Source organism: Hemitrygon akajei, chromosome 11 (genome assembly GCF_048418815.1).
Source record: "Hemitrygon akajei chromosome 11, sHemAka1.3, whole genome shotgun sequence".
Taxonomy (NCBI): Eukaryota; Metazoa; Chordata; class Chondrichthyes; order Myliobatiformes; family Dasyatidae; genus Hemitrygon; species Hemitrygon akajei.
This window is the reverse complement of record NC_133134.1, coordinates 105322156-105337213: the sequence shown is the minus strand read 5'-3', so window position 1 is coordinate 105337213 and position 15058 is coordinate 105322156. Positions and strand designations below refer to the sequence as shown.

The 15058-nt window shown below is 43.8% G+C and overlaps 1 protein-coding gene across 1 annotated transcript in view; it reads right to left on the bottom strand.

Annotated features, from left to right (window-relative positions):
• The window catches only part of LOC140735884 (cadherin-22-like), a 1045938-nt gene that overhangs the window by 761697 nt on the left and 269183 nt on the right, over window positions 1-15058 (bottom strand). The window contains exon 3 of the mRNA XM_073061457.1: window positions 8544-8838. Within this exon, the coding sequence (XP_072917558.1) occupies window positions 8544-8838 (295 nt within the window). The remainder of the gene's footprint in view (window positions 1-8543; window positions 8839-15058) is intronic.

Sequence of the window (15058 nt, the reverse complement as noted above, 5' to 3'; positions counted from 1 at the left end):
GTGGAACCGTGCACTGACTTCTTATTCCCCTTACTGCTCCTGCTGGTCACCCACCTACTACCTGGAGCCTGCACTCTGGGTGTGACCACCTCAGTAAAAAGGTTTACAGCCTCTCAAGTGGTCCTGAGTACATCCAGCTCCAGCTCATTTACCTTATCAGTCCGGAGCTAAAATTGGGTGCACTTCCTGCAGACGGAGTCATCAAGGAAACTGTCAGCTACCCTGAAATCCCACACTCTTTAGCCAGAGCGTGGTGAATCTGTGGAATTTGTTGTCATAGGTGGCTGTGGAGGTCAAGTCATTGGGCATATTTAAGACACAAGTTGATAGATTCTTAATTAGTCAGGGCTTGAAAGGATACTAAGAAAAGGCAGGAGGTGGGGGCAGAGAGGGGGAATGGATCAGCCATGATGGAATGGCTGAACAGACTCAATGGGCTGAATGGCCTAATTCTGCTCCAATATCTTATGGTCTTATTTCACAGGAGAAGCATTCCTCTACCTTAGCCATCCCTGCCTACTCTGCACTAAGGACTACAGATTTGCAGATAATAAAAACGCTTACCTGTTCTTACTTGTACCTTTGCTCTGAAACCTTTGAGTTTCACATTCACTTCGCCTGTTGAGCCAAAGTCTGACCACTCTAACACTGGCTCACTCCTACAATGGCCACTCTGCCTACCCCTCCCTTCTTTATATTGGCTCAAATAAGATTCACTCCCGCTGTGGCTTTCTGTTTTCAAATGCCTCCTGCCCTGCAAGATATTGCTCTTTTACTCGCTATTTCAAAGAATGACTCATTCCCGGCAAGACAAGACTTGCTCTTTTCAAATGGCTCCTATTCTGCAAGGAGTCACTGTCTCACTGTTCACATCATTCTTAAGGGGGCAAGCACATGGCCTGTGCAATAATAAAAAATAATTGTAGCAAATTCTCCTCTGTATGTCTGCTTCTATTCCCCACCCTCTTTCATAGAGTTGCCATGGTTTATATATACTTCAAAATCTGAAGCTACCCTGAAACCAAGAATAGATTATTTATATTTTTATTTCTCTATTCCTCTAGAAGCCATTGCATCCCTAAAGGTTCACTTCCCATTCCTGCTCTCCTTTACCCCAGTTTCTGTTGCTTTGAACACACCATTGCCATCAAATGATCTAATGAAACTGGAGAACCTAAAATTCCAGATAATTACATAAACCTGGAGCTTTTTTTAAAAGCTAACCACAGAAACAGGAAGTACAATCTCCACCATCATTAGAATCACAACTAATACCTGTTGTGAAAGAGAATCTGCTGTTCTGACCTTCATGTGACTCTGGGCTCATCAATCTGAAAAGCCTCCTCGGCTCAAGGGCAATTAGTCACAGAGCTCTACAGCAAAGAAACAGAGCCTTCAGCCCACTGAATCCATGCCAACCACCACCACACTAATCATGATCAGAGTTGGACAATTCAGTATAAATGTCAACATCGCTGGTAATGTCTATGTGTCATAAAAAAATGATTAAAAATAAACACCCTGTCAGTGTTACAGCCAGTAAAATAGACATTTCAGCACTTTGTTAATCAGCTTTTGTTTATTCATCAACCTAATTTCTGGCTCCTTCTGTTTTGTCCATTTGATCCATTGCTATTTGCTGCCAGTATCTTTCTATGCACATTGCTTCTCTCTGCTACTCTAAACAACTGCTTAGTCCCTTGTCAGTTGTGGTATCAACTTCTCCACAATTTTATCAGTAGCTCTGTTCAGTATGGAGACTGTTTTGTGCTTGGTTCCTTTAATTTGGTTGAACTAGTTTTTTCCCAATTTTGGAAATTTTATCTGAAGTTTATTGTATATGTTTTCAATTTACAACTCATACTGTCTTAAAAGGCACACTATTTTTTTCAAATAGACCATCAAGCCATAAGACGTAGGAGCAGAATTATGCCATTCGGCCCATCAAGTCTTCTGCTGTGGTATTGAAATCAGTCAATGCATTATTTTATAGCAACATTATTACTCAGGGTTTCAGTCAGTTGCTGAGAGGCAGAGAGTACCTGTAATGCCGCAATCTGATTACTTCCCACCAGGTTAGAGATGAGGTCAAAAAGAATTTAGTTGAAGTTCAGCAAGAGAACTTCAGAGATTAGAATTGTTGTACCTTGAGTCCGCATGTCAGACTTTGATGAAATGACTGACTAACACCACGGTAGTGTAGTGGTTAGCATGACGCTCTTCCAGAACAGGGCATTCTAGTGTTCAGAGTTCAATTCTGGGGCTGTCCGTAAGGACTTTGTACATTCTCCCTGTGAGCTCTGTGGGTTTCCCCTGGGTGTTTTGGTTTCCCCCCACTGTCCAAAGACCTCTGGTCAGTAGGTTAATTGGTCATTGTAAATTATTCTGTGATTAGACTAGTGTTAAATAAGTACAGTCTTAAGCACATATACAGTACTTAGCTAGGGTGCCAATGATTTTTGCACAGTCCTGTAGTAACTTTATGTATTGCACTGTTCTGCTGCCACAAAACAAATTTCATGACATATGGGAGTAATGATCCTGATTCTGATATGGATCTGTATTGTGGACTGAGAGTGGGAAGGGGGCAGGGAGAGGGTTGGAGAAAGGGGAAGGGAGATGGGAGGCAGCGTGAAGCACCAGAGAGACATTTTGTCATGATCAATAAACCAGTTGGTTGGAATCAAATGACCTTGCCTGGTGTTTTAAAGCTGGATGTGTTGGCACCCATGCCTTCCTCCACCCCAGCTCTCCTTCTGTCACCTGTCCCACATCCCTCCCACAGCACTCCACCCTCACCATTCCCAATCCCTTCACTCCTGCCAGATTTACAAAATCACTCTCCACTCCACGTTGGCAAACACAGTACTGCGCAAAAGCCTTAGGAACCCTTCTCCCTCCTGCCATCTGGCAAAAGGTACCGAAGCATTCAGGATCTCACGACCAGACTGTGCAACAGTTTCTTCCCCCAAGCCATCAGACTCCTCAATATTCAGAGTCTAGACTGACATCTACATCATTTATTATTATATTGTAACTTGTCCTCTACTGTGCCTGTTGTCTTGTTGAATTGAATTGAATTGAATTTCCGGTTATTGTCATTTAGAAATCACAACTGCAATGCAGTTAAAGAATAAAACAACGTTCCTCCAGAATGATATCACAAAAGCACGTGACAAAACAGACTACACCAGAAAATCCACATAATGTTTGGTAATCCCCAAATCCAGAGTCTGGAGAGGCTGCTGCGTATTAATATCACACTACCATCTTAGCACATTCCCTGGAAAGGAGCTCCAAATCCACAAGACAAAACAAGACTACCCAGACACACCAAGTCAGTAGACCAACTCTACCAATCAACAAACCAAAAACTAAAGCTACAAGAGCTACACAAAACCACATAGTTACAACAATACCACAATTGATTAAAAAAAACAGACCATGGGCACAGTAAAAATAGTCCAAAGATGTTAAAAGACTATAAGTTCAAAAGAAACCACCACACAGTTTCCACAAGTCCTCAGGGTCCCGACAGACTCGTCATCCTATGCAGGTGGAAGAAGGGAATACCCCCACTGTGGACATCCACGGCGCCGCCGGACTCAGCCTCACAGATGCAGCACACAATGAAAGCGCCGCTGGACCCAGCATCATAGATGCAGCACACAGTGAATGTGCCCCAACTGCAGCGGACTCCGAGTCCGTCGCAGCTCCAAGCCTCCGACCATCCCCTCCTGCACAGCCTCTCTGAGCACCATCCTCTGCCTAGCGCACTATGACACCACCGCCACCAAAAATGCAACCCCGAGGACTGGGGGCCTGTTCTTCCCAGCAGCGAACCGGATCTCAGAACAGCAGCAGCAACGAAGAAGGCCTTCCTGGAGATTTCCAGATGTTCCTCTGTGCTGCCATGTCCATTTTTCATCAGATTAGGATTGTGCACAGCACCCTGCTTAACAAATAGCAGATATCAGCTCTGGAGAGGCCACTGCAAACTGTGTCATGCCGCCATCTTGAAGAAGCTTATTAATTATTAATAAGCTTGTTTATTAATTATTGTACTGCCCTGCACTATTTTGTGCACTTTATGTAGTCTTGTGCAGGTCTGTAGTCTAGTGCAGTTTTTATGTTGCTTTACGTAGTCTAATGTAGCCTTGAGTTGGCTCACATAGTCTAGTGTAGTTTTGTGTTGTTTCATGTAGCACCAGTTTCTGGAGGAACATTGTTTTGTTTTTACTGCGTACTGTACCAGCAGTTTATGGTCAAAATGACAATAAACTTGACTTGGATTGACTGGAAATAACATTTATACTCTTCCCAGTTTTGAACCTGGATGTTGACAGTTGCACATCACATGCAAGGTTGTTCTTAATGATGAGCATTTTAAAAATACCATGTACAAAAAATCAAGAGTAATCTTGTCAATATTATTATTTAGCACTGGGATTCCACAAAGTATCAAAATACTCACAGCTGTAGGATTGGGGAATTATGTGGCCTACATACAAATGTACAGACTGAGAAGTTCTTCTCCATGTCTCAGTCAACATTCAGTCATTCACAACTGCTCATGGCACTACCCACCTCCCCTTGAGATTCAGTGGATTACCATTTCCTCCTACTTTCTGCAGACTTGAGAAGTAGCCATGGGCATCAGCTATGCCTGCTTTTTCGTTGGCTATGAAAAACATCCATGTTTCAAGTTTTCTTTAGTAATGCTCCCCAAATCATCCTCTGGAGACAAGCTGTCAACTGACATCTTTTATATACCTACTGACACCCATGGTCATCTCAGTGAGACATCTTTTCAACCTCTCGCCTATAAAAAATGCTATTCCCTTTTTTCAGTTCCATAGGTCTCTGCTACAGCTGTTCCCAGGAAGAGGCTTTCCTATCCAGGACATCAGAGATGTCTTCCTTCAAAGAACTGGGCTTCCCTTCCCCCACCATTAATGCTTCCCTCACCCACATCTCCTCCATTTCCAGAATATCTGTTGTCACCCCATCTTCCCGCTGCCTTATCAGTGAGAGAGTTCCTTTTGTCCTTACCTAGCACCCCATCAGCTTCCACATACAACATTCTCCGCAACTTCCACCATCTCTGATGCGATCCTACCACCAAGTATATCTTTACCTCTTCCCCTACTTCCTGCAGGATTTGCTCCCTCCCTGATTAACTTGTTCACTCATCCCTTCCCACTAATCTCCTTCCTGGCACTTATATCTGCAAGCAGCCAGAGGGTTACACCTGCCCTTTCAACTCCTCCCTCTCCTCCACTGTGGGCCCCACACAGCCATTCCAGGTGAGACAACACATCGCCTGTGAATCTGCGGGGATGTTTGTAGTATCTGGTCCTCCTGTGCCGCCTCCTGTATATGAGGGAAACCCGCTGGAAATTGGGGGACCACTTCGTCAAGGTACCTCTGCTCCATCTGCCAAAAGTGGAGCTTCCCAGTGCCCAAACATTTTAATTCTGACTCCCAATCCCATTCCAACATGTCAGTCCATGCCCCCCCCCCCCCGGCCCCCGGCTTGTGCCACCAGGTTGGAGGAGAAGCATATTATATTATGTCTGGGTAACTTCCAACCTAATGGCATGAACATCAATTTCTCCTTCTGGCAAAAAAAAATCCCTCCCACCTCTCCTCGTCTTCTATTCCCTTTACCTCTTCTCACCCTGGTCCCCTCCTCCTTCCCGTTCTCTTATGGTCCAATCTCTTCTCCTACCAGATTCTTTTTTCTCTAGCCTTTTACTTTTTCTACCACACCCCCACCCCCGGCTTCACCAATCACCTACTAGCTACCCTCCTTCCCCTCTCTCCACCATTTTATTCTGATGTCTTCCCGCTTCCTTTCTAGTCCTGAAGAGGGGTCTTGGCCCAAAATGTCACTTCCATAGATGCTGCCTGACCTGCTGAGTTCCTCCAGCATTTTGTGTGTGTTGCAGTGGGCTACCATAGTTGAGTAATGTCATCAATCCTCATTGTCAAGAAAGCATGTATCACTGGGCTCAAAGAGCATGTATCACTGGGCTTAAGGATAGCTTTCATTCTGCTGCTAGAAGACCAGTCAATAGTCATCTTGTACAATTAGATGGAACTTTGGAATGTCAAGAGTATATTTTATTGTACCAAGAGTTGATCAATGGTGTTATAACATTAGGACATAAAAAGCCCTGTATGTGCTTTCAGGCTCTTGAATCCTCTACCCATTGGGTTAGGAGAGAAGAGGGAATATTCAGAGTAGCGTAGAGCTTTGATTATGCTAGCTGTTTTTCCGAGCCAGCGAGAAATGTAGAAAGGATGGGAGGATGGTTTCCATGATCTGCTGATCTGAAGCTACAACGTCTTGGAAATATATTGCTGTTTCTTTATTACTACTGGGTCCAGATCCTGGAACCCCCTCCCTAACAGTGCCACAAACATTCCTGCACCAGCTGAGAAAGCTAACTCACCACAACATTATCAACATCAATTGGGCTTGGACTTGTCAACTTCCAAGATATGAGAATGAATATGAACCGATCCATTGGATGTTTCCTTCTCCTTTCTTTGGATTGTGGGAAGGAGAGAGCAACATCTGGCTCTGGGCTGAGTTTCATTCAGAGCTTGAGATGGAACTGAGAATCAGTGTCTGGATTCTGCGCTCTTGGGGTTGGTGGAACTCATGTCCTGCTTCTGGAAACTGGGAGGGGCTGGATGTAGTCAGTGGATGGACTGCACAGAGTGACGTCAGTGCAGGTGGGCGTGGCGAGAGACAACAATACAAAGTAAGATAGAAGAACTTCAGTGCATCCATCTAGGGTGTGCTGGGACTCACTTCACAAAGTCTACTGATATTAGAAGCATGACATGTGCTCTGTTGCAGGAGTGACCACAGCCTTTCTCTATCTTCCGGACCTTAACACAATGCTCCCCAGCTGATGGTCCATTCTGTCTGCATAATTCAAGGTAAGGCTCTGAGTTTGTTTAAGCGTTTATATAATGAAGATAAGCACCTGAACAATGATTATCAACTAGCAATGCTTGGAAGAAAACTTCTGCTTACAAAATAACTTCATCTTGAAAACCAGCTAACCTAAATTGCTCTGGATGTTCAGTTTCTTCAGACACTGAGACAAGGTATTTTCATAAATTAGACAGGCATAAATATTCCTTGGTACTGAGTAAGGGAACATCAGGGATTATATTGTGGCCTAGAAATTCAGTTAAGTTATGTCATGCATCTGAAAACATGAGAGACAGCAGATGCTGAAGTTTGGAAGAACAACCAAGATGCTGGAGGGATGCAATGGGTCAGGCAGCATCTGATCCAGATGAAACCTTGCTTATAAGCTTCAAATATTCAGTTCCCTCCATAAATTCTGTATGACCTACTGAGTTCCTCCAGCATCTTGTGTCTTGTTCCACATCTTTGAAAACTACTTTATTTCAGAATAGAATATGCTTGCATTAATTGCCCAGTCGAAGCAGGCTACTCTGAAAGTATGATCATGCATTTACACTTGCAGATCCCCTCAATATAGATGACACATTTACTGCGAGGGTCAGTAATGAGCAGGGGCTGCTCACTGCTTGAAGTAACTTCTGCCCAATAGTATCAAGGTTAAATCTGTCAATTCAGTCAGCAGCTGAACACAGAGCGGAGGACAGAAATTTTTTTTGCCTATACAAGTGAACACATAGACACTACATTTATTATATTTCAGATTTTCAGTAAGTTGGTACTTTCACTGAATAAAAAAAACAAAGAAAGGAAATTCAGCTGAAAAGGTTAAGTTTGTATGTTACCTTTGAACAGACTGCTATCGGGGTGATTACATGCTGTAAACCAGAGATTTATTGTCTGTCTCCAAATGCAAGATGGAGATTATAGGATATTTTACCTGGCATGCTCACTAAAAATAGATCCCTTAATATACAAGATGGAAGGATTAGGAGAGTGAACATTCAGCACTGTCTTCAATAAAGATATTTACACTATCCCAGGAGAGGCGACTACCTCCTACTGAAACCCTTTCTGCAGAGATCTACCTTTCACTGAGGCTGCCTGGTGTGTGCTGTACTCTGCACTGTGAGGAACTATAACAATCACAGAAGCATTGTGAAGATGTCATTTAATCCGACATGTCTGTGCATTAGTCTTGCATTTTGCCCCCATAGTTCAGTAAACTTCTAGCTGTTGTCCAATTTTCTTTTCTGGTTTGAAAGTCACTACTTATTCCATTTGTATCACCCTTCCAGGGTATGCTACCAGCTCATAACAATATTTACATCACACAAAAAAAAATCCTATCTCACCCTTGCTTTGGTCATTAATTTCTTCCTGGATAAAATAAATTTATACACCATGAAAGTGAATGTTCAGTGATATCAAACATCTCAGAGTGCAAAGACAATCACATTGCTAAAACATAGGCTCAGGTTCAGAGTAACCAAAAGCACTCTTAGCTACTGCGTAAATACCATTGTCCTATGGACCAATGCCTAACACAACTGATGAATGTGTTACAAATGCAAAACAACGAACATCCCCTTACCTATAGGTGACAACTCAGGGACACTGCCAACATATGGTCCATCAAGGAACTTGGGTTCACTGTCATTAATATCCTGGACCTTGATAATAAATTCCGATTCCGGTTCCAGGGGCCTGTCAGTCAGTTTGTCACGGGCCTGAGCACGCAGAGTGTAGTAGGTCTTCTTTTCACGATCCAGGCGCTCCGTGGCATGGATATCCCCAGTAATTTCGTCAATAATGAAAACCGTCCCAGCACCTTCTCCTGATATGGTGTATTTTATGGAGCCATCACCTTTGTCTGAATCTGAGTGTATCTAAAAATAGAAAGAAAAATATTAACATTCGTAGTTTGCCAAGTTGAAAGATATTTCTGTCTGCATTTATACTCAAACCAAAGGCAAATTCTTAACTTTTGACTCATCATAGAGTCAAAGAACAATTCCACATGGATACAGATACCAGCCCGAACAATCCATACTAACCACAGTGCCCACCCAGCTTCTCCCAATTTTCTTCATTCAACCCTGGAGCCTTTAAGTTTCACCCCTCCAAGTTTTCCTTAAATAATACTATAGTACATGCCTCAACCAATTCCTCCAGCAGATCATTCTATACATTCACCATCCTCTGTATGAAAATGTTGCCTTTCAGGCCCCTTCTAAATTTCTCCCCTCTCAACCTAAATCTATGCCTTTGTAGATTTGTGGAAAAGACTGTTACCATCCAATTTATCTGTGCCTCTCAAAATATTAAAGATTTCAATAAGTTCACTCCTCATTCTCCTACGTTCCAAAGAATAAAGACCAAGCTTAGCCAACCTTTCCTTTTAACTGCGCCCTCTAATCCTGGTAACGTTCTTGTAAACCTTTTCTACACTCATTCTGGTTTAACCACATTTTTTGCTGTAACAATATTACCAAAGTTGTACATAATAATCTAAATACGGTCTCACCAATGAGATATACAACTGTAACATGGCATACAAACTACTATTCATAAAGGTAAGATAAACATCTTTTTCACCAACGTGTCTACCAGAGGCATCGTTTTCAACAAACGATTCACTTGTACTTCTAGCTGTTTCTGTTCCCATACACTCCCTCGTGCCCTACCATATATTGTATGGGTTGTATGTTGGTTTGATTTACCAAAATGCATCTCATCACACTTTTCATAATTGAAATTCATTTGCCACTGCTTGGGCCACTTTCCAAACTGATCAACATCCTCCCGTAATCTATTACCCCCTTCACCAGAAGGTCAGAGAACCATAGAGCAATACCACACAAAAATGGGCCTTTCAGTCTATGTTGACCAAGATGCCCACCTAAGCAAGTCCAATTGCCCTCTAAACTTTCCAGTCCATGTACTGATCTAAATGACTGTTCGGTGTTATCACTGTATTTTCCTCACACACTTCCTCTGGTAGTTTGTTCCAATATCTTCTGTGTGATGAAGTTTCTCTTTAGGTCCAATTCAAATCTTCCCCCTCTCACCCTAAACGTATGCTCTGTAGCTTTTGGTTCTGTCTCCATGGGAGAAGGTGAAGATGTCGTTTCTCTAAGTTTCATGAAAGTAATAAGATTGCGAATGGCCCCTCATGATTTTATATACCTCCATAACATCATCCCTTCCTACTTGCCAAGGAATTAATCTTGCCAAACCACTCCCTGTAAATCAGGCCCTCAGCTCCTGTAATTTAGGTTTTCAAGTGACTTCCTGAACCACTAAGTCTTCTTGGAAAAGGAGTTCCAGAATTTAGATCCAACAATAATGAAAAAGAGATGATATACTCCCAAGTCAATAATTCACATGGCTGATAGCGCTCTTGAGCTACCTGCCTTGGTGGGAGAGCTGGCAGATTTGGAGACTGCTCCCCGAATGGCCTGGATGAGTAACTGCAGTTCAGTTCAAAGATGGGATGTATTGCAAACACTGTTCAACAGGCAAGTGACAGTGAAGCACACAGAGGATAAAGGAAGAGAAGAATATGCTGGTGGAATTTGATGAGGTTTGGCTAGAACAAGTTAAGTGGAATATGGATGTAAGAATGCCTTACTCCCTTTTCCTCACAGTCCACAAAGTACAAAGTAATCAAAGAATAGATAGGAACTTTGTACTACAGGGTCATATTCAGGGTTCTTTTGCCTAGAGGTATATAACACGTTCTGAGCAGAGACTGCTTTCAATGGAAATGTTGCTGATTTTCATTAGTATGAGGCACTGTGTTAGGAGATATGGTGAACCTGTACATCAGGGTGACTTTTCAATAAAACGTCATTCCTTGAGTTACATGGACTTGACTTAGTAATATTAGATCGCAAAATACTTTCTTTTCCCGTGAGCAAAAAAGTGATCTGAACATTTGTTTAAGTGCAATCAGATTAACGAAGATTTTGTGTGTTTGCAAAAGCTGCAGCTTGTTCTTTGGATGGGTGCAGAATGTAACCATGGAGAGCGCACATTTCCTCTTTATGGAGTGTGAACTTAGAAGGTTCTTTCATCAATATGTTTAAAAACACCTGGTGCATTTAGATGTTGTTTTCTCTAAGTTTCATGAAAGTACTAAAATTGTGAAAGGTATAATTCCAGAGGTACAAGCTCTGCCAAATAGAAAAGTGATTGGAATAATGCTTACTTTTTACGTTATGGTTTCCAGATTCATTGTAGTCAAAGTAGTCAATTAAATCCCTCCATACATAATGATGACTGCAAGTGATCACGGTGATGGTAAATGGTGAGATCAAGATGAGGGACTGTCCTGTGAGGATGTATCTTATTCTGATTGTCAAAAGTCACTTTCATTGTGATTGTTTAGTTTAGAAGCTGCAGCTGCTTTTCCCATTGGGTAGATGCCTGGTGTCCAGTTTCAAATATCCTGGGTATATAAAATAGCATGTGAAAAGGACTTCATCTTCAATAAAAACACAAAATGCTGGCAGAACTCAGCAGGCCAGACAGCATCAAATGGGAGGAGGTAGTGACGACGTTTCAGGCCGAAACCCTTCATCAGGAGTGAAGTAACATGGGATGGTGGAGAGGGGATAAGAAGTGGGGGGCGGGATGAAGTAGAGAGCTGGGAAGTGATAGGCTGGAGGGAAATGGGCTAGGGAGAAGGTGAAGAATTATGGGAAATAAAAGAGAAAGAAAGGTAGGGCTGGGGGAGATTATAGTGAGGGGGAAAAGAGAGAGAAAGAGAAGCAGACTAAAATAATAGATAGGGATGGGGTAAGGGGGGGCAGGGGTATCAACGGAGGTCTGTGAATTGGATGTTCATGCCGGCAGGCAGGAGGCTACCTAGGCGGGAGATAAGGTATTGCTCCATCGACCTGCGTGTGGCCTCATCTTGACGGTAGAGGAGGCCATGGACAGACATGTCGGAGTGGGAGTGGTCTGTGGAATTGAAGTGTGTGGCCACAGGGAGATCCCGGCACTGCTGGAGGACTGAACATCAGTGTTCGGCGAAACGGTCTCCCAGTCTGCGGCAGGTCTCCCCAATGTATAAATGGCCACATCGGGAGCACCGGATACAGTATATCACCCCAGTTGCCTCACAGGTGAAGTGGTGCCTCACCTGAAAGGACTTTCTGGGGCCTGGGATGGTGGTGAGGGAAGAAGTGTGGGGGCAGGTGTAGCACTTCTTCCGTTTGCAGGGATGAGTGCCTGGAGGGAGGTAGTGGGGAGGGATGGGGGGGATGAATGGACAAGGGAGTCGCGTAGGGAGTGATCCCTGCGGAAAGCCGAGAGAGGGGGGAGGGGAAGATGTGGTTGGTGGTGGGATCCCGTAGGAGGTGGCGGAAGTTACGGAGGATTATACATTGGATCTGTAGGCTGGTAGGGTGATAGGCGAGGACCAGGGGGACTCTATCCCTGGTGGGCTGGCGGGGGGATGGGGTGAGGGCAGAGGTGCGTGAAATACAGGAGACATGATGGAGAGCAGAGTTGATAGTGGACAAAGGGAAGCCCCTTTCTTTGAAAAAGGAAGACATCTCCTTTGTCCTAGAATGAAAAGCCTCATCCTGAGAGCAGATGTGGCGGAGGCGGAGGAATTGAGAGAAAGGGATAGCATTTTTGCAGGAGACAAGATGGGAGGAGGAATAGTCTAGGTAGCTGTGGGAGTTAGTAGGTTTGTAGTAGATGTCAGTGGATAGGCTGTCTCCAGAGATAGAAACAGAGAGATCTAGAAAGGGGAGGGAGGTGTCGGAAATAGACCAGGTGAATTTGAGGGTGGAGTGAAATTTGGAGCCGAAGTTAATGAAGTCGACGAGCTCAGCATGCGTGCAGGAAGCCGTGCCGATGCAGTCGTCGATATAACGCAAGAAAAGATGAGGACAAATACTGGTGTAGGGGAGACCCGCCGCAGACTGGGAGACTGTTTCGCCGAACACCAGCGCTCAGTCCTCCACCAGTGACGGGATCTCCCTGTGGCCACACACTTCAATTTCACAGACCACTCCCACTCCGACATGTCTGTCCATGGCCTCCTCTACCATCAAGATGAGGCCACACGCAGGTCGATGGAGCAATACCTTATCTCCCGCCTAGGTAGCCTCCTACCTGCCGGCATGAACATCCAACTCACAGACCTCCGTTGATACCCCTGCCCCCCCTTACCCCCATCCCTATCTATTATTTTAGTCTGCTTCTCTTTCTCTCTCTTTTCCCCCCTCACTATAATCTCCCCATAGCCCTACCTTTCCTTCTCTTTTATTTCCCATAATTCTCCACCTTCCCCCAGCCCATTTCCTGCCAGCCTATCACTTCCCAGCTCTCTACTTCATTCCTCTCCCCACTCCTTATCCCCCCTCGACCATCCCATGTTACTTCACTCCTGATGAAGGGTTTCGGCCGGAAACATCGTCACTACCTCCTCCCATAGATGCTGTCTGGCCTGTTGAGTTCTGCCAGCATTTTGTGTTTTTATTTATTTCCAGCATCTGCAGATTCACTCATGTGCCTTCATCTTTTCTTCCTTGGTTTTAGGCAAAGATGATGATTGAGAAGGCATATTGTCTGTGAACTTTTAATTAAGAATGTTTGTTGAATGTACATATGTATGTTGCAGTATCTGTAGCTTGTGGAATATAAATGCTTGGTCAACTTTTTACTGTTGGTAAATAAATGATTAATATACCTCTTCAAAGTCATTGCATTTCCTGCCTCACATGCCAGGCCCACGAGCCTCATTCAACGTTACAGGGACTACAACAGATGACATCAGTAATCAGCAAGAGGCAACAGCAGCGAGAGCATGCTGGCATTAAGGAGGAGGAGGTGCTCAATTTCTCAGAGTACATAATGGTGGATAGATACCAAAGCTCTGATGGGATCTATCCCATGTTATTATGAGAGGCAAGGGAAGAAATTGTCCCCTTCCTTTCCAGTCCTGACCAAGAGTCTTGCCCAAAAATTCCAAATGATTATTTCTCACCATAGAATCTGCCTGATCTGTGGAGATTCTCAGACATCCTATGTGTGTCTGCAAGGGACTGATAGAGCCCTGATAGAAATTTTACCTGTAAAGTTGCCACATGTGAAGTTCAAGAAGACTAGGGGACAGTTAATGTGATAGCTAAAAAGGAAAGCAAAGATAAAGCAATTAATTGAATTGAATTATCTTTATTGTCATTATATATAGGTACAATGAAACTCTGTTTGGCTTTCTCTCAGGCAATGAAACAAAACAAGACAATAATAGAAAAACAGCATTAAATAGATAAGTAGCAGAAAATAAGTTGCAGCAGCACCAGAATATCACAGTAATGCACAAAGTGCCGTTAGTGAAAGTATTTGAGTCCTTCTGTGTGCTCACAGTTTCAGTCATTGTTCTGTGTGAGTGATGTGATGGAGGCCACAGCTCTGGGGCAGAAGCTGTTCCTCAGTCTATTTGTTCTGGCTTTTAGCGTCCTGAACCTTTTGCTGGACGGCAGCGGGTCAAACAGGGAGTGGCCAGGGTGGGTGGTGTCTCTGGTTATGCTGATTGCTTTCCTCCTGAGTCTACTGGAATAGATGGTGTCCAATCCTGGAAGCTCCATCCTGACAATTCGCTGGGCCGCCTTCACCACACGATGCAGGTCTTGTCATTCAACAGCTGTGCAGCTAGCGTACCACACTGTGGGGCCGTTGGTCAGGATGGTTTCAATTATGCTTCTGGAGAAGTTAAGCAACAGCTTTTGTGGGAGTTCGGCTGGTTTCAGCTTTCTGAGGAAGAAGAGTCTTTGTTGTGCCTTTTTTGCAAGCAGCGAGGTGTTGGTAGTCCATGTCAGCTGTTTTGACAACATAACTCCAAGGAACTTTAGGTTTTCCACACTTTCCACTAACTCTCCATGTATATGGAGGGATGTGTGTATTCTTTCCTTTGATCTCCTGAAGTCAATGATCATCTCTTTTGTTTTAGAAGTGTTAAGGACCAGATTGTTGTCCTTACACCACTCCGTCAGATGATCCACATGGAGCCTGTAGGCTGTTTCATCCTCGTCTGAGATCAGGCCAACTACTGTGGTATCGTTTGCAAATTTAATTATGGAGTTGGAG